Source organism: Bos indicus, chromosome 9, assembly GCF_029378745.1.
Source record: "Bos indicus isolate NIAB-ARS_2022 breed Sahiwal x Tharparkar chromosome 9, NIAB-ARS_B.indTharparkar_mat_pri_1.0, whole genome shotgun sequence".
NCBI classification, from domain to species: domain Eukaryota; kingdom Metazoa; phylum Chordata; class Mammalia; order Artiodactyla; family Bovidae; genus Bos; species Bos indicus.
In genome coordinates this window covers 62905525-62928789 of record NC_091768.1, presented here as the reverse complement: position 1 = coordinate 62928789, position 23265 = coordinate 62905525, and the positions used below count along the sequence as shown (strand labels likewise).

Below are 23265 nucleotides of genomic sequence, written 5' to 3'. Positions count from 1 at the left end.
CCTGGGGTCCCCTCCCCCTTTCCCCCTGCTAGAGGGGGAAGAGAGCGAGCGAGCGCCTGGCGGCCGAGAGGTGGTCGGCGCTGCCTTGGCATCGTCGGCGCCGCCGCCCTGGCGGGAGCGGCGAGTACCAGGAAGACGCCTTTGTGTGGTTGCCGTTGTGGCGGTTGTTGTCGGCTGGGGGAAGGGAGTTGTGGTCAGGATGGAAAATCCCCCCTCCTCTTTCCTTCCCCGAACTCGGGACTGCGCGGTCCCCGAGACCGAGAGATGCAGACGGCGAGGTCTGGAGCCCTCCCCTCTGTGGGAGAGGGTAAGCGTGGAATGGAGGCCAGGTTCGCTTCCTCCTCTTATTGTGCACTGGGGATTACCGCGCCCCGCGCCTCTGCGCCCCTGCTTCTCACTCCGACGGGCCTGCGCCCCCACTGGTTTGATTCCTTTGCCTCCGCTAGCTTGCTTTCATCCGTCCCGCCCCCCGGTCCCGTTCTCGCTGTCTCCCTGCCTTTGTTGTTCGAGTTTCGCTTTAGGACTGAAGGGGCCTTTGTTGATGTTCCGAGGAGCAGTCCCCGCCGACCCCTTCTAGCCTGCGATACCTTCGGGGGTAGGGGGGCGGAGATTGTCCCCTCCTGCCTTTACTTGCTAGGAGCCCCGCTTCCATGGTAGAGGTTGCTCTCCTCGGCGGAGGAAAGCTGTGTGTGTATCCTAGGGTCGAATGTCTCTATGGGGTGGCTTCTCCAGAGTCCGGTTCTCGTTTGCTTTCACCCTTGGAGGATGTGTTTTCCTCTCTGCCCTTCCTCCCTCGTCTACCCACCCCCTATCACTTAGAGCCGTCCCTGTTTGGCCTCCCGGTGGAACGGAGATGATTATGTGGACCCGTGCTCAGGTCAGTTTCAGGCCTTACCCCCCTTTTTTTTGCAACAAGGACACTGCTTTCCAGTAACTGCGTTCTAACCAGGATTTGGAATGTTAATAGCACTGTTTGATAGAAATCGGGGAGTTTGTGTCTACATTTGGACTTGATTACATAGCCTCCAGTTAAGTTTGAATTTAAAGGTGCTGCTGCTGGCTATGGTGAAAATTTTGGTTAGATTATTTTCTTGAGGAAGCAAAAGAATTTATACGGGTCGCATTTCGAGTTAGCTTGTGAACACATTATAGAGAAGTTGTTTCGGAAAGATACTTAACTTAAGGTGGAACAATGGTGGGCCGTTTTAGCATATCAGAGTCATCACATTTTCACTTAATTTTTAGCCTCCACGTTCTGAAATCTTTACAAGATCAGGGATACTTGATACCATACTCAAAATTCTCCATTGTTGTTTGCACCTTGTTGTCACAGATTATTTGATAGTGGTTCATTTTCTTGAAACAAGCAAACCAAAAACAACTTTGTGAGACCGCAAGATGACTTTCTGGGAATAAATGCTATGTGAAAGCCACCCTGTTAAAGTAATATAGGTCTGGTGAATACCTATGGCATAATTAGAGATTATGTCATTCCTTTGAATCCTAGGTTTAAAGAATTGTTGAAATTTACTAATTTCACTATCCTGACTGTAACCACTCATTCCTAATTGGCCTTGTAGATATTAAAGTTTACTTAGATTTTTTCTTTTAAAAAGCCACAAAACTTTAGTAAGATATGCATAAAAAGAGCTCTTTCATTTGTAAGTGAAGTTAGCTTTTTAGTCCTTGAAAAGTGTATCTTAGCTGAAAGACATTTTTCAGGTAGCAGTTCCCACTGATGGGTTTAAGGCTGATTACTGTAAATACTCTTGACCAGCTGTAATTATAAGCAGAATTAATAATTCTGGGAAAGTGAAGTCTCATGGAAGTCGATCTTCATCTGGAGGGTGTGCAGCATAGAGAGTTGTCACTTTAAAATGATTTTTCATGTATGAAGCAGTCTTCCTTTTTTGTCAACATGAAAGAAATTTCCTGTAGCAGTTTTAAGTGTTCAGTCTTACAACATGTACTTTGTTTATACTGACCAGTGCTACTTGAAATAGTAATAAAACAAATGCTGGGTTTGTGAATTTCAAAAATAATGAAGTATTGCAAGCACTAAAATCCCGCAATAATGTAACTGCATTTAAAAGTGGTCTCCATTATTTGAATATGAGGGTGTATCTGATGTTTCAGATCCGCTATAGAACGTTTTCTTTATGTGTGTGTGTATATATATTTGGTTACCTGTTTGGTCTTGCCAGATGGGAGGTAACTGGAAACAATTGTTTCTTTAAAATTGTATCATAGCCGTTGTTACTTAACATTTCAGATAGGAATTGAGCAGAGCAATGGTTAACAAACAATTACAGAATTTATTAGAGCGGTCTAAAAACAGTGCTAGAAATACTAGGAGCTAGAAATTGCATCTACCTTTATTATTTAGCTTTTTCTCTCAGGTTTCCATGTAAAACTGGGATATTCACATGCTTCAGGAATGCAAAGATGAATAAATATTTGTCAGAGTTAGTGTGCTTCAGAGTTAACATTCTGTGAGTGTTGATGCTTAGTGCTTGTGTAATCCTCATTGTTGCATTTATTTTAAAATACGACTTAGTTTATATCCTGAATTTTTTACCTCAACAAAAGGTGAATTCTGGAGAATGAAGTGAAACCAACAGAAATAAAGTTGCTTACTCTTTTCTGTTATAGATTTTTCTTTCTTTTTGAATGAGGTATAGGAGAGTAACAGATTTCTTGAGTTCTGAGAACTCTTTCATTTCTAAAATAGAAATGAAAAATGTTTAAGTTCTTCTTATTGTTAACAGTATTGTTTTGCTCTTTATATTGGGTTGCTTCCTGGAAGCATGCCTCACTTTTACATGAGCATTTGCTTTAAGCTTAAAAGGAAAAGGAGGGGAAGATGGTAGAGGATGGGTACATGGGAGTATCAGTAAAGAAAAATCTTAGATTTCTTTATATCTTTATAAGCTAGTTGTAATCTGGATAATGCTTACTTTTTAAAAAACCAAATTAGAATAAAAATATCTGTTATCATTATTATATATAAAAACTGATTGTAGTTGGGACTTGGGACTCTTTATTGTATTAGACTAGACCAGCATTCACTCACGCATTCAGCATTATTATTGAATACCCGCACCATGGACCAGGTAACCATGAGTGTGGTCCTTGGTCACAAGGATTCTACAGTCTCTGGAGAAAGACAAATAATTGCAGCAAAGTGTGATTTATATCTTTTATACGAAACACTGTTTATTTGGAAGTTTCAGCAAAGGCATTCCAGTAGAAGAATTGTTCTGAAAGGATTTTAAAATGACTGTTCATTTAAAAAGTTATGCCATTGTAATAGTTGAAGAATGAGTTGTTGGAGCATGGTGTCTGTTGACAGCATTATATACTGGACTGGATGACTGCTTGATGAATGAGTAATGACTGTTTTTTGGTTATTATCAAAACTGATGACCATTAAAAAAATTTTTTTAAAATTTTATTTATTTGGCTGCGCTAGGTTCAGTTGTGATATGAGATCTTCAATCTTAATTGCTACATGTGGGGTACTTAGTTGTGGCATGCAGGATCTAGTTCTTGAGTTGGGAGTGTGGAATCTTAGCCAGCGGACCACTAGGGAAGTCCCTAATAATTATTTTTAAAGGTGGAATTGCTGTTGTGGAAATTCAGTTGCATATCATACACACACACACACACACACACACATACATATCTCATACCTTTGTTCATACCATAATTCACATAAGCAGTGCTTCTCAACTAGGCATAGTGCTTTTCCCACTGCATTTCTCCCTTCAAGGACATTTGGAAATATGTGGGTCAGTTGTTTGGTTACTCCAGTGACTGGGGTTGTGATAACTGGCCTTTAGTGCTCATGGGCCATGGATGCTACATTTTCTGAAGTCGCCAAGACAGTTGCACACCATTGAAATGTACCGCTTTGCCTAAAGACCCACAGTTCCCTTTTGAGAAACAGTGGCAAGAAAGAAAAGGAATATATTCATGTTTTTGGTTGTTATATTCTTTTTACATTAATATATAGGCATATTAGGCTTTCCTGCTGGCTCAGACAATAAAGAAACCACTTGCAATGCTGGAGACCTGGGTTTGATCCCTGGGTTGGGAAGATCTCCTGAAGGAGGGCATGGCAACCCACTCCAGTATTCTTGCCTGGAGAATCCCCCATGGACAGAGGAGCCTGGCAGGCTACAGCCCACGGGATTGCAGAGTTAGATATGACTGAGCAACTAGGCACATAGGTATATTAAGAAATGTAGTTAATCTGGAACAGATCCAGGCCAGAGCTTTTTGACCGTTGTGTAAGTGCACACTGAGCTTCAGTGCACATTGAACGTGAGCATTTCTACTTTCTTAGCACAGATTACAAGCAATTACTTAAACGGTAAAGCATCTGCCTACAATGCGGAAGACCTGGGTTTGAGCCCTGGGTCGGGAATATCCTCTGGAGAAGGAAATGGCAACCCACTCCAGTACCCTTGCCTGGAAAATCCCATGGACAGAGGAATGTGGTAGACTACAGTCCACGGGGTCGCAAAGAGTCGGACGAGACTGAGTGACTTTCACTTCACTTCACTTAAACAGTTACTCAAACAATTCACTTTTACTAGGTTAAAAAAGGTGACAAATTCAGCATACTTAGTTGACCTGATTAAAGGAGAGATTTGACCTTTTGATATCACTGAAATTCTGTGCTTATAAGATGATACAGGAGACTAGTAAGATGTAAACAAATAAGATTTAAATATCACTTTAGGTACATCCTTGGCGGTCCAGTGGTTAGATTTCTGCTTCCACTGCAGGGGGCGTGAGAGTCAATCCCTGGTCTCATAGGTGAGCTAGGATCTCACATGCCAAGTGGCAAAGCATTGTTCCCTCCCCACCCCACCCCCCCAAAAAAGAAAAGATTTAAATGTCACTTCAAGATGACAGTTGAAGAGAGTCAAAAGGCTGTGTATCACTAATATACTTGCTTTATTTTTTATTCTCTTTTTAAATTGAAAATGTGGTATGTTAAAATGATTTTTTAAAAGACGAACACTGAAAACTTGATCTTCTTCCCACCCTAGGTGTCCAATTACCTTCCACAAAGACAGTCCCTTAATAGTATTTTATGGATCTTTCCAGAAATGCCATTTACTCTTTTAAGAAAAAATTTAAAAATGAAGGCATAGTGTACAGTGCATCTTTGTTTCACAAAAAAAAAAAAAAAAGGTATCTGAGAGCATTTTGTAGCTGCACGTGTAAACCTGTGGCTTTCTGTTTTAAATTGTATATTGATTCTAGTCTGTGTCTTAATCAGTTAATTGTTGGTGATTATTTAAAAGAATAATTTAATTTCACCTGCAGTAGTTTCAGTAGAATTCAAAATAGGTAGTAAGCACCTCAGCCTGGGGTATCAGAAGGCTTTATTGAAGAGATGGGATTTGACTTAGACCTTAATGCCTTTATTAAAACTATGTTTAGTGCCTTATTGGTGTAAGAAACAAAAATGAAATTAAAACTGTTGAGAGCTACTCAGTTAAAATTGTGCAGTTACAGTATATCTTTGTATATGTTTCTTTCATCTATTTGATACAAGTTGATTCTTTTGTCTGCGTGTTTTGCTTCCTTTTAATTGTAGTGGCAAGAATTTTGAAAATTCTTAAAGTTCTCCTTGAGAAACCAGACTTGATTGATAGAGACTATCTTAATTTGTAGGTCACTTCAAATCAGAAGAAAAGATGGCTTGCTTGTTAATTAGTGATAATTACTTTAGGTATTGAGGGAGTAATAAGTCATTTAAACTTCAAAAGTTTAGGTAATGCTCAGGGGAAATAATTTAAGTGTTCATAATTAGAATGATTGCATGCTAGAGACATTAAATTCCGCTTTCCAGAATATACTTTTACCAGTTTTAGCAAAGGAAAGCTTTACCAAATTTTGCTTGTCTCCTTCTTAACACTTTTTGGTCCTAACTTAAAATAGGGGAAGGGAAGATGTATTCTGCAGTTGCTATTCATAATATTTTATATTACTAACTTGCAAAACCAAGGATTTTTAAAAATACATGGTCTTAACTATGAAACTGCTGCTGCACTTACTTTCCTTGAGATTCTTTCAAAGTTGAGAAATTACATTATTTTTCTCAACTCCCACACAAATTCAGTTCATAAAATTAACCAACCAATATGTGAGTAGCCTTGCTTCTAAAATGGAAAGTTTACTTATTATTAATGTGTTTGTCAGATACCCTGTGTAACTTTTAACTATGTATTTTCCAGGAGAGTCTCTTGATTCATTGTTTATCTTTTAGCATTTAGAGTTGCACAGTGCACCTCATTAGAAAAAATGTTACCTTTCTTGCCTTACCTATATTTAGCCAAGATTTGTTAAAATTCAATCAATTACATATATATTTTTAAATTTATTTTAAACAAGTATTTAAATTCCTCTTATGTGGGAGCACTAAGAGAGCTATGGAGACTTGTAGCATAGAGTTTACAAGGTCTGGCACATATATTCATAGTTAAGTAATACTATTAGATAGTAAAGTACCTGGTGATACAGTAAATAGAGTGTGAATTAAGAAAAACTAGATGGAAATGGAAACCCCACTCCAGTGTTCTTGCTTGGAGAATCCCAGGGACGGGGGAGCCTGGTGTGGTGCCGTCTGTGGGGTCGCACAGAGTCGGACACGACTGGAGCAACTTAGCAGCAGCAGCAGAGCATTTTGAAATTACTTAAATTAACTAAAAATTGAACAGGAAAGGAAAGCACTGTTTATGTTGGGTCTTAAATGTGGGTAACTAATGTTAGAAGGATGAGAATAAACCTCAGAGAACTGGAACAACTTTGGCATCTTGGAGAAAACGTCAGGGGCTGAGATGAAAAATAGGATAGAAAAGGTAGATTAGAACCAGCTTAAGGGTGTAAGATCCAAACCAAGGACTTTTAACTGATCTTTGTAAGTGTAGATGATACATAGTTACCATTTCCTGAAGACTTGCACTTCCAAGTTTGAGGTCCTGGCATATTTAGAAGTTCAGAATCTTACAGCCTTTTTTTTTTTTTTTGAAATATCCTGTATCAGTTAATGCCAGGTAACTACTCAACTACAGTGGTGCTAAAAGAGTAGCCCGTTTTTATTACTGTTATCAAGTTTATGGGTCTGATGGATAGTTCTGCAGTCAGCTGGTTGGTTGTCTGAACTGAATGATCCCAGATGATCCCACTCATGTCTTGCGGTTGGTAGTTTGGTTGAGGAGCCCCAGTTAAGTTGGCTAGTCTCTGCTCCACTCTTACCCTCTACCCTCTAGTGAGGTAGCCTCAATTTCTTCACTTTGCAGCAGGAATGCCAGTTCCCTCAAACAACTGCTTTCCAAGCTTCTGATTGTGTCATCACCCACTGGCTCAACAAGTAGTCAAAATCAGCCTCTTTGGGTATAGGGAGATGTGATTTTTCAGGGACCAATTTTATAACAATCTGTGACATATCCTGATGGTGTAATCACTCACCTAGAGCCAGACATACTAGAATGTGAAATCAGGTGGGCCTTAGGAAGCATCACTACAAACAAAGCTAGTGAGGTGATGGAATTCCAGTTGAGCTATTTCACATCCTAAAAGATGATGCTGTGAAAGTGCTGCAGTCAATATGCCGGCAAATTTAGAAAACTCAGCAGTGGCCATAGGACTGGAAAAGGTCAGTTTTCTTTCTAATCCCAAAGAAAGGCAGTGCCAAAGAATGTTCAAACTACCACACAATTGCACTCATCTCACATGCTAGCAAAGTGATGCTCAAAATTCTCCAAGCCAGACTTCAACGGTACATGAACCGTGAACTTCCAGATGTTCAAGCTGGTTTTAGAAGAGGCAGAAGAACCAGAGATCAAATTGCCAACATCTGTTGGATCATCGAAAAAGCAAGAGAGTTCCAGAAAAAAACATCTATTTCTGCTTTATTGACTATGCCAAAACCTTTGACTGTGTGGATCACAACAAACCGTGGAAAACTCTTCAAGAGATGGGAATACCAGATCACCTGACCTGCCTCCTGAGAAATCCTTAAGCAACAGAACTGGACTTGGAACAACAGACTGGATTCAAATCGGGAAAGGAGTACATCAAGGCTGTATATTGTCACCCTGCTTATTTAATGTATATGCAGAGTACATCATAAGAATGTATGGACTGGATGAAGCACAAGCTGGAATCAAGATTGTCAGGGTCAATAACCTCAGATATGCAGATGACATCACCCTTATGGCAGAAAGCGAAGAAGAGCTAAAGAAAAGAGCCTCCTGATGAAAGTGAAAGAGAGAATGAAAAAGTTGGCTTAAAACTCAACATTCAGAAAACTAAGATCATGGCATCTGGTCCCATCACTTAATGGCAAATAGATGGGGAAACAGTGGAAACAGTGACAGATTTTATTTTGGGAGGCTCCAAAATCACTGCAGATAGGGACTGCAGCCATAAAATTAAGACGCTTGCTCCTTGGAAGAAAAGTTATGACCAACCTAGACAGCTTATTAAAAAACAGAGACATTACTTTGCCAACAAAGGTCCATCTAGTCAAAGCTATGGTTTTTCCAGTAGTCATATATGTATATGAGAGTTGGATCCTAAAGAAAGCTGAGTGCTGAAGAATTGATGCTTTTGAACTGTGGAGTTGGGAAGACTCTTGAGAGTCCCTTGGACAGCAGGGAAATCAGCCAGTCCATCTGACAGGAAATCAGTCTTGAATATTCATTGGAAGGACTGATGCTGAAGCTGAAACTCCAGTACTTTGGCCACCTGATGTGAAGAACTGACTCATGGGAAAAGACCCTGATGCTGGGAAAGATTGAAGGCGGGAGGAGAAGGGGATGACAGAGGATGAGATGGCTGGATGGCATCACTGACTCAATGGACATGAATTTTAGTAAACTCCGGGATTTGGAGATGGACAGGGAGGCCTGGCATGCTGCAGTCCATGGGGTCGCAAAGAGTTGGACATAACTGAGCAACTGAATTGAACAGAACGACATATCCCACTTGGGTTTATTCTCCACTGCAATTCCGGGCACTTTTATGGATCAGATTTTTATTCTGTATAGCCCCACCTCTGCTTTCTTCTCACATATATTCTGTGATATTCAAAGATGTTCAAAGATATTAGATTTTCAAAGCATATCTAATTGCCCCTTTTCTCTCTGGTTGGCAAAAAGCATTTCATTCCTGCTTTCTAATCTCAGTCTCCAAATAGAAAGGCACCCCACCCCATCATTGTACCTTTGGAAAATGTATGGAACAATCTCTCATTTCCCATGGTTCTTTACCTTAATGTTAAACCTAGTCTGTATTTGGTGTTTTGTGTTGTCTCTCTGCCTTACACAATTTAATAATATAGTTATTGTCCTAATGTTTGAACTTATTTTTTCTTAACTGATCAACTTCTTTTAACCTGTCATTCAGTTTGAAATTTTCCCAACATCCTGCTTTTAACCTTCTACCTCAGTGACAGTCCAGTACTCATGACAGTTTTTTTCAGGTTTGTGTTTGCAGAAACTCAAGAGTCTGCAGATTTTAGAGTTACTCAGCTCAGTAAGATGTGACTTTTTTTTATGGCATCACTTAGTTGTCCACTGAAACAAGATTATCGGACAGAAATACTTACCTTTACTATGTGTAATGCATTCTGTATTCATTTATTATTTTTTGAAAGCTGCTGTTGATTTTGTGATCCACTAATACATCATAACCAACAAATTGGAAAACACTACTTTCGGGGAATTTCTGGGCACAATTCACTAATAAGCACAAACCCAGATAGCCCTTTGTTGTAAGGTGGCCTTCTAGTCTAGTTGATTCAGAACATGCATACATTTTTATTTTAGAGGAGCATCAAAATTAAAATATAATTTAAAATTTCTTATAATGAATGCTAAAAACCCAACATATGTCCAGGGAATTGGTTTGAGAAATGTTGGTACATAGGCTCAAATCCACACTGAAGCTTGAGCCCAGTGATCTCCATACTTTGTTACTACTTTTTTTTTTAACATTTTCACTATTCACCAGGAATTTTCTGCTCCATCTAAATTGTTCATTCCTCATTTAACTGCTTTTGTGACTTTGTTCAAAGGAGCAGTGTTATGCAGTGAAAAGTCAGATGTCTTTTGAGTTCAAATAGGAGGTCTCCAGCAATCCACACAAGGTTTTACTCATACTTTGGGGTGAGGATGAAGCTTGGCATTAGAGACTAGACCGAACAGATTGAAGAGGAAAAGAATTAATGTTCAATGCAGGCACTATTAGATGCTTTACTAACAGTGAATTGTTTAATCTGAAGACCTATGAGGTCATAGGATTAAGAACTGTTTAGTCTGTTTAAATGTTTGTTTACCCAAATTGCCTCTTAAGATCTCATCTTTGCTATATAATGCTTGTTCATTATGACATTGATTTATCAGAAAATGTTCAGTGTTGTCAGGCATTTGTTTAGGAAGACTGAGCTATGTGGATAAATGGTCAAAATGAAGCAGTTCTTTAAAACATGATTTTCAAATATATGGATAATGTATTCGTGTGGAAGATTTGGCATCCTAGTGATGCCTGACATATAGGCAGTGTTACAGTGTGTGTTCAGTTACCTAGTCATGTCCAGCTCTTTGCAACCCCACGGACTGCAGCACACCAGGCCTCCCTGTCCCCTCACCATCTCCAGAAGTTTGGTAGGCAATGTTATTTATGTTCTAAGTTTATCACTCCTAGATACAAGCTTTATTTACTTTTTTTTTTTTTTACTATTATTTATTTGTCCAGATTGGGTCTTAGTTGTAGCATGTGGGATCTTAGGGTATTTGGGCTCAGTAGCCATCATGCGGCCTTCGTTGCTCTGCGGCATGTAGGATCCTAGATCGAATCTGAGTCCCCTGCATTGGAAGCGCAGAGTCTTAACCACTGGGCTGCCAGGGAAGTCCCAGATTTTACATTTAGAGAGAGGTAATCTAAATTTAAAAATAATAATTAATTGATTTGGTTGTCATTCCAATTAGTTTGGGGATGTTTATTTATTTGTTTGGCCTCTTAGCTGCCTGACCAGGGATTGAACCCACATGCCCCAGTCCGTACCCCCCACCCCCACCCCTGCTATGAAAGTGCTGAAACCTAACCACTGGACTGCCAGGGAACTCCCCTAATCAATTCTGTAGAGATACTGGAAAGCTAGCATAACAAATATTTAAATTAAGTCCTGTAGTAATTTTGACTTACCAGAGTTAATGAAGCAGATATTTGTGATTTGAGAGAAATTTATTTCCAGTAAATCAGGATGATTGTGTTTGCTTCTTCTTTTAGATGAGACATTATTGTCAAAAGCAGGCATTTAGAATTTTTACTTGTGTAAATAGCTTACATTTTATGTTTTCTAGATAAACATTTGTACATATTCTTGATCATTTCCTAATTTCTGTAAATAAAAGAAATCCCATTTAACATAAACTTGAAAACATCATTATATACTTAATTCAAAAGCGTGAGTATTTATATTCTGAAAAGTGTAGATTTTTATTTTCTGAACAAAACTTGCACAAGATTATATTTCAAAAGAATAAAACATGAAGCTTAATAAAATAACTATTAAAAATTAATGGGCTTTCCAGGTGGCTCAGTGGTAAAGAATCCACCGGTCAATGCTGGAGAAGCAGGTTCAATCCCTGGGTTGGGAAGATCCCCTGAGTTGTTCAGTTGCTCATTCATGTCTGACTCTTTGCGACCCCATGAACTGCAACATGGCAGGTTTCCCTGTTCTTCACCAGCTCCCAGAGGTTGCTCAAACTAATGTCCATTGAGTCACTGATGCCATTCAGCCATCTCGTCCTCTGTTGTTCCTTCTCCTCCTGCCTTCAGTCTTTCCCAGCATCAGGATCTTTTCCAGTGAATCGAGTCTTTGCATCAGGTGCCCAAAGTATTGGAGGTTCAGCCTCAGCATCCCTCCTTCCAATGAATATTCAGGGCTGATCTCGTTTAGGATGGACTGGTTTGATCTCCTTGCAGTCCAAGGGACTCTCAAGAGTCTTCTCCAACACCACAGTTCAAAAGTACCAATTCTTCAGCACTCAGCCTTCTTTATGGTCCAACTCTCACCATCCATACATGACTACAGAAAAAACCATAGCTTTGACTAGACAGACCTTTGTCCATCCCCTGAGTAGGAGGTGGCGACTCACTACAGTTGCCTGGAGAATCCCCATGGACAGAGGAACCTGGCAGGCTACAGTCCATTGGGTTGCAGAGAGTTGGACACGAGTGAGCACAAGCATGACTTAAAATTGATGCTTAAGTACTTTGTATCTGTAACTTGCCATGATTTATCCACTACATACATATATAACTGTATTTTGAATCTTTTTAGGGAAAGTTTTTTAAAACCGCTGGACTAAAATGGGATATTGCAGATAGCATAATAGACAGTGTGAATAAAATTTATATCCTCAAACAAATTGATCATGAAGTTCATCATCAGCGTGAAGATATTTTATAGGGAGAATATCTGAGTGCTTGTAGGAAGAGTATATGAATGCTTGTCATAAATTACTGCTTCTTAGTAATTCAGGATTAACCCCAGTAGTATGTAAAATTGAATATGTTGGCAAGAAATGAGTCAGACTTAGTATATTTAGTATTGTGACCTATTTAGTATTTCTGAAAAGGCAACCTAATGTTGTACATGCTACCTAAAGAGAAATTACTAACACCCAAAAAGACGTTTGAGGATTTACCTATCTTGAGTGAAAACATGTAGTGTTTGGTACCCCCCTCCCCCCAGAATCATCTTTTATTTTACTTGATGGGAAAACCTACCCTCTAGATTCTTTCACATATACTTTGCTTGACAGCCCATTAGATACTGTGAATTAAAGTATTGGAATTCTAAGGGTGTTGATATTAATTTTCATAAAAATTGTTTATTGTGACCCTTGACATGCTACCTATGACTTTCCTGTTTCTTTATTGAAATTGAGATGCTACAGACTTTTGTTGGTTGTTATAAGAATTGATCAAAGGCATGATTATGTAAAGTGATTGTTGTCATATAAAGTACCATTTTAATTTACACTTAGAGACTACTTTGGAAACACCTTTGATGTTTTATATATGATAATGATCTAGCATAATTTTTTTCATTAATACTATCATTTCCAGGTCATCTATTATCACTCTGAAAATAGCATTAGATGACTGATTTACCAACTTGGTTGAAGCCTACATTTTAGAGAACGCAGGATTAGATTTTATAATAACTTATGAAAGATCTTTTTGTCTTTGGAGAAGGGGTACATATTACTCAATGTGTGTGAATATGCCAGGAGAAGAGAATTGACTTTGCAATTAAAATCTTTCCTTTGTCCAAAATTGTAAGACTGGGATTTGAGAGGCTGGGATGAGAGAATCTAGTATTACCTAGTAACCAAAAGCATAGATTTTGAGCTATGATTTGAATTCCAGCTGTCTTCTGTGGGACTTCAAGCTTGGTTTTGGGCCTCTGTCCTCATCTCTAGACTAGAAGTAAGAATAATATCTGCCTTAAAGCTGCTATGATTAAGATATAATATATGTTGGGTGCTTTGCATATCATGATGCTGGAAGCACACAGCAAACATTAGCTATTATTTATAATACATTTACAAGTATGAGATCTGAAACTTTCCCTCATAAAAGAATATTTTTCTGTCACCAAGTCAGGTCTGACTCTTTTCGACCCCATAAGAGAATATTAATCTTAGTAAAATACTATTTAGCTTCTTCTCTACTGGTTTTCAAACTTAAGAAATGAGGGAACTCTCTTTTCCTTCTTCTCCCCCCCTAAAATCTGACTTGAAATCTTGATGAGTAAAACAGAAAAGTTACAGCTGTGAAACAGTTTGGTAAGTATAAGAATAATGTAGAAAATTAATAACACTGTTGCCAGAGATTGTAAAGGGAGTTCAAGCATTGTTCTCTTCAGATGTTATTTTCTTCTCAGATGGTTCTTTTTTCTTTCTTTATTCTACTGCTGCTCTACACTCTCCCAAAAGAGAATGAATGACCTTGTCTTAGAGGCATTAACAAAGCCATCAATGAAGTAATATATTGTATTTAATTTTTCCACACTAAATAAGCTCATTTTTTGGTACTTCAGATTTAAAATATATTTACTTCTCTGGAAGCAGGGCACTGATGTAAATATGTCTAAATAGAGAAACTATTTTATCAGAGAAACAGTAAATGTTAAATAATAGTGAAACTTACACATGGAACAGTCCCACAAGTATACTCAGTGTTTGTGGTTAATTCTTTCTGAAAATTTATTGAGAGGACCTAGACCATCTTGTATATTCCCTCAAATATCATATTTTTCTCTAAATTATTTATTTTCTTCCTTGGATTTGAGAAGAAGTGACTGTTACCCGTCAAGAGGATCTTTATATCTGTGACCTTCTTAGATAACCTTTCTGCTAACCCTAATCCTTGCTCCAGACTGGATGGTCTTTTCACCTGTGCATCTTCTCAGAGAACCTTTCCACTTTCCTATTCCTTTACATTTTTCTTTCCATCACTTCTCTCCTTTAGCTTATAGAGATGTGTGTGTGTCTTTCTTGTCTTGTTGCTTTGTTGATCATGTCTTCAGATTGTCTTCCTTTTTTCTAACCCCTTCTCTCCACATATGAGATGTCTCCTATCCTAAAATTTATTTTCTTTTTAATTTTTAACTGGAGGGTAATTGCTTTATAATGTTGCATTGGTTTCTGTCGTACAACAGTGCATATTAGCCGAAAGTATCCATGAAATTAAAAGACGCTTACTTCTTGGAAGGAAAGTTACGACCAACCTAGATAACATTAAAAAGCTGAGACATTACTTTGACAACAAAGGTCCATCTAGTCAAGGCTATGGTTTTTCCAGTGGTTATGTACAGATGTGAGAGTTGGACTGTGAAGAAAGCTGAGTGCCAAAGAATTGATGCTTTTGAACTGTGGTGTTGGAGAAGACTCTTAAGAGTCCCTTGGACTGCAAGATCCAGCCAGTCCATCCTAAAGGAAATCAGTCCTGGGTGTTCATTGGAAGGACTGATGCTGAAGCTGAAACTCCAATACTTTGATCACCTCATGCGAAGAGTTGACTCATTGGGAAAGACCCTGATGCTGGGAGGGGTTGTGGGCAGGAGGAGAAGGGGACGACAGAGGATGAGATGACTGGATGGCATCACCGACTTGATGGACATGAGTTTGAGTAAACTCTGGGAGTTGGTGATGGAAAGGGAGGCCTGGCGTGCTGCAATTCATGGGGTCGCAAAGAGTCGGACATGACTGAGCGACTGAACTGATACATATATATAACCCCTCCCTCTTAAGCCTCCCCCTGCACCCACCCACCATCCCATCCCTCTAGGTCATCACAGAGTGCCGGGCGGGGCTTCCTGTGTTACATAGGAGATTCCCACTAGCTATCTGTTTTGCACATTGTAATGTGTTTGTGTCAGTGCCACTTGATTAGTCTCACTTTCTCATTCCCCAGCTGTGTCCACAAGTCCATTCTCTTTGTTTCTCTATTCCTGCCCTGCAAATAGGTTCATCAGTACCATTTGTAAATGTGTTTCTTTAACTCTTGTTTTCTAGTCTTTCTTGCCAGGCTTTGGGAAAGTACCCCACATGTTGTCTTTTGAAAATTCTCTTTTTAAGGTGCTTTGCTTGGCATATTTGTAATACTTTATTAATTTCAGACCCAGGTAGCAATCCAGCAACTTAGACTATTTCATATGCCTGCATGTTGTGTTTAATAAAATTTAATTGTCAACATTTTAAAAATCATAAGCTTTCATGTTGACATGAGAGTAATTTCTCCTGGAGAATTAGAAAATTGGGTAATATTGGACTCATTCATGGCTACAAGTTGAAGTAATGCTTGCTCAGCCTCTGTTAGCATTTTAAAATGTTTGACCCCATTTTAAGTTGCTCTCCCTTCAATTTATTTACACTGCTCTTCAGATTCTCCTACCTTTGTGACTGCTTCTTAGTCGTCTTCACTGACTTTTCCTTTCACCTGCTGGTCATTATTAGCTAGTATTAATATATTAGTATTTAAGGGGACTAGACCCAATATTTCTGAAAATTTTTGTGGCATTTCTTCAGTGTTCTTCCTTTCACTCTTCCTTGGTGACCCTCAACCATTTTTCCCACCTCATCATCATGCCTGAGACAGGACACTAATCAGGAGGTGGCTTATGTGCCCTGGTTGGTAATCCGTGCTTACATACTCATCTTCAGCAGGTATCCACTCTGACAGCCCCCTGTCGTTCTGGATGCGATTTCCAGGGGGTCCCTTCTCTTAGGCCTTGCCACTCTTCTTAGCTCTTGCTTTCTGTTCCAACCACTTGTGGAACCCTTCCTCATGGGAGTTCAGTAGTACTTTTTTTGTTGTTATTTTCATTTTTATTTATTTACTTATTTATTTTTGGCAGTGCTCAGTCTTTGCTACCGCACTGGCTTTTCTCTAGTTGCAAAGATTGGGGGCTACTCTCTAGTTGCGGTGCTTGGGCTTCTCATTGTGGTGGCTTCTCTTGTTGCGGAGCCCTGTCTCTAGGGTGCCTGAGCTTCAGTAGTTGTGGCTCCCACCCCTTGGAGCACAGGCTCAGTAATTGTGGTGCACGGGCTTAGTTGCTCCTTGGCATGTGGGATCTTTCCTGATCGGGGGTTGAACCCATGTCTCCTGTATTGGCAGGTGGATTCTTTACCACTGAGCCATCAGGGAGGCCCCAAGTTGGTATTTCTAATTAAACAAGTCTGAAATTGAACCCATTCATGCTCCTCTCCACTCCCCCACCCCCTACCAAAAGAAAGACTGATGGTATTGGTGTGACTACTCCCCTCCCCCTCAAACTTAGTGAAACCTTGAGTCATTTTTAGCTCCACCTTTCACTTCCGCAGTGCAGTCACTGAGTTCTGTTAATTTTATACACACACCGTTTCTTGTATCTTTCTCTGGTTATATCTGATATACTCTTAGTAACCATTTAGTTTCTTATAACAAAAAAAACCCAACAGGTTTTTTTTCATGAAGGTACTTTTCTGTCCATTCACTTCGCTAATCTGTTTCCTACATTGTCATTAAGATTATGTTATCCTTTCAAGGCATGGGTATCATATTTTTAAAGACTTTTAGAAGGGTAACGCAGTGTGGAAGAGTTCAGACACCATGAATTGAAATCCCAGCTCCACTGTTTACTGGCTACGAGCTCAGTTTCTTAACCTGTTAAATGAGGATAGTTGTATTGTGAGGCATCAGCACAGCACCCATCACATTAATAAGCACCACATAAAATGCTCTTCCATGAAAAATAAAATTCAAGCTCATTAGCCTTGCATTCAAGGACTGTCATGACCTGGCACCTAGCATGCCAGCCTGACTGATTGGCAGCCATATCTTATTTCTTTTTTTAGGTAAAGCCTTAAGAGTTTATAGTCTGTTCTTTTACTACGGTTTACATAACTTCCCTCATGTCTGTGCTTTGGCTTTAGCTTTCCCCTTTAGTGTTTCCTTCTTTTATCAGCTCCATTTCTCCATATTTTTTCTCTTAAATCTGATCAGATTGTTAGTTATTACATTTTTCATGGGGCTTTCCTGTACTTCTAAATGGATTTAATGATATATTCCCTATCCTTTTTTAACGAATTGTGTGTGCTTTTCTGACTTTCTATCACAGTTTTTCCATATTAACATTGTGGTTGTTGCTTCATCCTCTCCCCAAATTGGAGCTCCTTAAAAGCAGGGGCTATGCCTTATTTTACTGAAGCAGAAGTGGTTAAATCTGTTGAATGATTGTCTCCTCTTTTTTTTCTTGAATAGGTTGGTTTAAATTGTGGGTTGAATTTTGTGCTCCATTACTTAGTGAAATTAGGTTTCTTCTGAACACTCTTGTTTCATCTCAATTCCAACATCAGTTTTCTATGTTCAAGGCAAGGGTTCAATTTGATCAAATGTTTTTATAAAGCAAACTTGAGTGTATGATGAGTAGTAGCTATCATAATATCTTGCATTTATTAAGTGCTGGAAGGAAAGTTATAACCAACCTAGACAGCATATTAAAAAGCAGACATTACTTTGCCAACAAAGGTCCGTCTAGTCGAGGTTATGGTTTTTCCTGTGGTCATGTATGGATGTGAGAGTTGAACTATAAAGAAAGCTGAGCACAGAAGAATTGATGCGTTTGAACTGTGGTGTTGGAGAAGACTCTTGAGAGTCCCTTGGACTGCAAGGAGATCCAACCAGTCCATCCTAAAGGAGATCAGTCCTGGGTGTTCATTGGAAGGACTGATGTTGAAGCTGAAACTTCAGTACTTTGGCCACCTGATGTGAAGAGCTGACTCATTTGAAAAGACCCTGATGTTGGGAAAAATTGAGGGCAGGAGAACCGGACGACAGAGGATGAGATGGTTGGATGACATCACCGACTCGATGGACATGGGTTTGGGTGGACTTCAGGAGTTGGTGATTGACAGGGACGCCTGGCGTGCTGCAGTCCATGGAGTCGAAAAGAGTCGGACACGACTGAGCGACTGAACTGAACTGATTGTGTGCAAGACACTGGTGTATGTGTGTGTATGTGTGAGAGAGAGAAACAGAGATGGCGTGAAGGACTGATAGAAAGGAGCTCATTGTAATCCTCAGTCATCCTCTTAGGTGGGTGGCTACTATCCCTATTTATATATGAGACTGCTGAGGCACAGATAAGTAAAGTAGCTTGCCCAAGTCAGTAAACTCGTTTAATTGAAAAGAAAAAACCCAAACTAAGTTTAACATTTTTTTTTCTTTTTGGGTATTAAAATTTGTTTTACATACAAAGAGAACTTACAATAATAACCTTAAATTATTTGAAACTAAACTTCAGGAAAGCAGAGCAATGAATATAGGCAGTTAACTGTGATCAAATTTGAGTAATAGTCTTATTTAAGAATGTCTTGATCTCTTTGTTTAGCAGTAGTGGGAATTTCATTAGTTTTGAATTTCTTTGAGTAACGTTGCAAATTGAGGAAGAAGTATGTCAAGGCTGTATATCGTCACCTTGCTTATTTAACTTATATGCAGAATACATCATGCAAAATGCCGGGCTGGATGAAGCACAAGCTGGAATCAAGATTGCTGGGAGAAATATCAGTAACCGCAGATATACAGATGACACCACCTTAATGGCAGAAAGTGAAGAGGAACTAAAGAGCCTCTTGTCAAAGGTGAAAGAGGAGAGTGAAAAAGCTGGCTTAAAACTCAGCATTCAAAAAATGAAGATCATGGCATCCGGTCCCATCACTTCGTGGAAAATAGATGGGGAAACAATGTAAACAGTGAGAGACTTTATTTTCTTGGGCCCCAAAATCACTGCAGATGGTGACTACAGCCATGAAATTAAAAGACGCTTGCTCCTTGAAAGAAAAGCTGTGACCAACCTAGACAGCATATTAAAAAGCAGAGACATTATGTTGCCAACAAAGGTCCGTTTAGTCAAAGCTGTGGTTTTTCCAGTAGTCCTGTGTGGATGTGAGAGTTGGACCATAAAGAAGGCTGAGTGCCGAAGAATTGGTGCTTTTGAACTGTGGTGTTGGAGGAGACTTGAGAATCCTTTGGACTGCAAGGAAATCAAACCAGTCAGTCCTAAAGGAAATCAATCCTGAATGTTCACTGGAAGGACTGACACTAAAGCTGAGGCTCCAATACTTTGGGCACCTGACGTGAAGAGCTGACTCATTTGAAAAGACCCTCATGCTGGGAAAGATTGAATTCAGGAAGAGAAGGGGATGACAGAGCACGAGATGGTTGAATGGCATCACCGACTCAGTGACACAAGTTTGAACAACCTCTGGTAGATGGTGAAGGACAGAGAAGCCTGGCATGCTGCAGTCCTTGAGGTCCCTCAACAACAATTTATAGGTCTTTTAAGGGTATAATCAATACATATTTATAAATTAAAATCAGGGCAACTTGTTGAAGAAATCTGTTTCTAATGTCCTAATATAACTAAGATCAGTTCTTTATTGGATTAAAAAAAATGCATTTGTGTTGTTTGGCCTCTTTATATGGTGCAAAGAAGTACCTGAAGTCCATGGGGAAAAGTAGGTCATCAGTGGTCTTTAAGGCTGCTTTTAGTTGGGTATCCTGTAAACATTTTAATATGAAACCTCAGTATAGGGATGTCTCATTATAAACTTCACACATGTGCATGCATATTACTTCAGCTTATATTGCTATTTGAATGTTTATTAAGTAATAAAATTTGTATTTTAGATAGATTTCATAGAAAAAGTTTTTTCCCTCTTCTGTACTGTATTTTATACTCTGTTTGGAAACTGCTGGTTTATAGTGCTACAAATAGCTAATGTTTCTGAGATAACGTTAAATAACTGCTGGGTTTATTTTCCCCATTTTCATAGTGTACTGGAGAAGTGACAGTAGTGCCCAATCAGATTTTGTTTTTCATCCTGCCTTTTAGTCACATTTAATATAATGTGTATTCCCAGTTTATTGTTTCTGTCATGCTTTACCCTTTATGAAGATCCCTGAGCATTGAGTGCCTGTTAACATCAGATTCCCTCTCAGCTCTGAATCAACTTGCTCTGATATTGGAGCTTGGTCCTTTAAGCATTTCTCCATTGATTGGTATTAAGTTTGTCAGTAGAGGATCTGAAGGGACTTTACACAGAGGGGCTTCTTGCTGCTACTGCATGACCATGAGTGGCACAGATACAGGGACATCCACTGGTTCTCTGCCCCAGGTGAGTGCTCAGAGTGGACAGAGTCTTGTTGAGCTCACAGCCCCAGCCCCAAATTTGTGACCACCTCTCCATGTCCTGACACGGACACTGCAGTCCCCAGCTCCAGCACCCCACCTTTCCCTGTGTGGCTGCTTGCTCCATAGGTTGTTTCCCGTGGCCCTCCGTGCAGATGCTGCTGGCAAGCAGGTTCTCAGCTCCCTTTGTGGGCTCACCTCCCAGCGACTTAGGCCCAGAGAACCCAACCTGACAGACTTTACTATCCAGTAGGCTGCAACTGTATCTTCTCCAACAAAGTTCAAGCCCTAGCTTTGGGGAAGGGCCCTCTACCTGGTGTGTTTTTTTGCTTCTGGTACTGTCTCGGCTCTTGAGTATTTTTTTAGAGTGCTGTTTAATTGTCTGTGTTTCTCCCTGTTATGATCATTCTTCATGTGAAACTTTCCCTGTTCGAATCTCCAGTTTTTTGGTTTGACCCTGATGCAGTAGGCTAACATGAGATAAATTACATACTAAACATAAAAACTGTATGCAGATTAGTATCAGTACTTTCAGCCTCATACACTTTGGATATTTGGCTCATCAGCTAGTTCATGGAAACTGGCTTTGGTATTAAAGGAATATATATATATATACATATACACACACACACACACACACACACACACCATGGTTGTAAATTCAGTTTATTGCTCCCCAAAGTTGTTTAGATGAGGGAATGGAGCAGTTGTGTGTGTTTTCATAGTTTAATATCCTTATACTTGAAACAATCAGGAAGTGTCAAATGAGAACTTTCCAGTCTTATAAAGTTATTAGCATATTTATTGCTCAAAAAATTTCCACCTGGTCAGTTTTTGGAATAAATTAGCAACTGACAGGCAGAAATTATCTTTAAAAAACTTCCCCAAGTAGTAGTTTGGGTTAAGAAAAAAGAACACCCACACTCCCAGAGGATGTAGGGCTGGTGAGGCAAGGTGACAGAAATGTTATCTTGAGTAACTTATTAGTAGTAGTAACTTCTTAAACGGTTTATTTGTAGACTTCTAAATTTGATTCTGTTTAACATTTTCATATTAGAGGTTTCTTGTGGATGTTTAAAATCAGCTTTGCTAATTTTAAGATTCATCTCATATCTTTAGTAACACGTACCATATACCTGCAGTTATTGCTATACAGTTGACTAAAATACTCTATTAATACTACATGCATTCCCAGGAATTTTTCTCAATTTACTGGTTACTGGATTTCTGACTTCCACTATGGTTTGTGTGAACCCTAGTTCCAGCTTTTTCTTTGAAGCTTAAAATGGATGAAGATAATGTTTCTAGAAGTTAAAGAATAGAATAATAAAAATAATCAGATTATTGATTCTGTAGCCAATAATTTTGAGGTATCCAATAGCCTTTACACTGGCATGAAAGTAATGAATCTACAGTGTATTAAATAAATCATGTATTTTTAATTAATAAAAGGACACCAAAATCTGATTTGTGTTTAACTTCACTATTTGTGACAACTTTGGTAGAAAGATTATTGAAGATAAAACTGATAATCCGGACTTTGTAGATGATTATTTTCCCAGTGGAACATTTATCTAGTTAGTATTTTAAGTAAAATTTTAAAAGTAAATAACATTTCCTGTGAAGGAGCCAATTAAAAAAAAATAAACCTAGCTTATAATTACTGTGTACACCATGAGTGCTTTTGAAAAGGAAAAATGTATTTTTTAATAAAGTTACAAGTAGAAATTTTTCTCCCTGCAGTGGAAAGAATGGTACCTTATATGTCTTTAAGTCTTTAACATATAAGATTGATTCAATAAGGATGTGATGTACTTGAGAAGGACTATAATTACAAAGAGATGGACCTAATCATCTTAAAGAAAAATAGAATTCTTTGCAATAGTAAAAGTAATTGGGAGGAAAATAATTTGTAGTGTGTGTATGTGTATATTAGTCACTCAGTTGTGTCCAACTCTTTGTGACCCCCTGAGAAGGAGCCCACCAGGCTTCTCTATCCATGGATTTTTCCGGGAGAGAATACTGGAGTGGGTTGCCATTTGCTTCTCCAGGGGATCTTCCAACCCAGGGATTGAACCCAGGTCTCCTGCATTGCAGGCGATTGTTTACTGTCTGAGCCACCAGGAAGCCCAATTTATAGTATGTATTACTATCAAATACCTTTTTTTCTTGCTGGTTGTCTTCTGCAAGAAAATATAACATGAAATAGATGTGGCATATGTTGTATCTTACTAAAGTAAAATTCAAGTATATTATACAGTGTTGTAACTTAAAAGTTACATTTTTTAAAAGCCTCCTTTGGTTGACACAGTATGGCAGTTAACACAGTAATTTTAATTTTCTTGGTGTACTCTCTGTATTCTTTTAGAACTTTAAGCATACTTTTCTGTGTTATTAATGGAGGTGAAAGTGAAGTCGCTCAGTCGTGTCCGACTCTTAGCGACCCCATGGACTGCAGCCTACTAGGCCTCTCCGTCCATGGGATTTTCCAG

General features: G+C 39.0%; 1 protein-coding gene across 4 annotated transcripts in view; it reads left to right on the top strand.

Moving 5' to 3' along the window:
- ZNF292 (zinc finger protein 292) overlaps nucleotides 1–23265 on the top strand; it is a 95514-nt gene that overhangs the window by 283 nt on the left and 71966 nt on the right. For 2 of the 4 annotated variants that reach the window (XM_070796118.1, XM_070796116.1), the window contains exon 1: nucleotides 13–23265. The exons of 1 other annotated variant lie outside the window; for it this stretch is intronic. Coding sequence is in view for 2 of the 3 variants with exons in the window: in XM_070796116.1 (XP_070652217.1) it covers nucleotides 23086–23265 (180 nt within the window). In the remaining variant the exon portion in view is untranslated. Of the gene's footprint in view, nucleotides 1–12 lie in introns of those variants that run through there. One more of the 4 variants, XM_070796117.1, reaches the window with a different exon arrangement.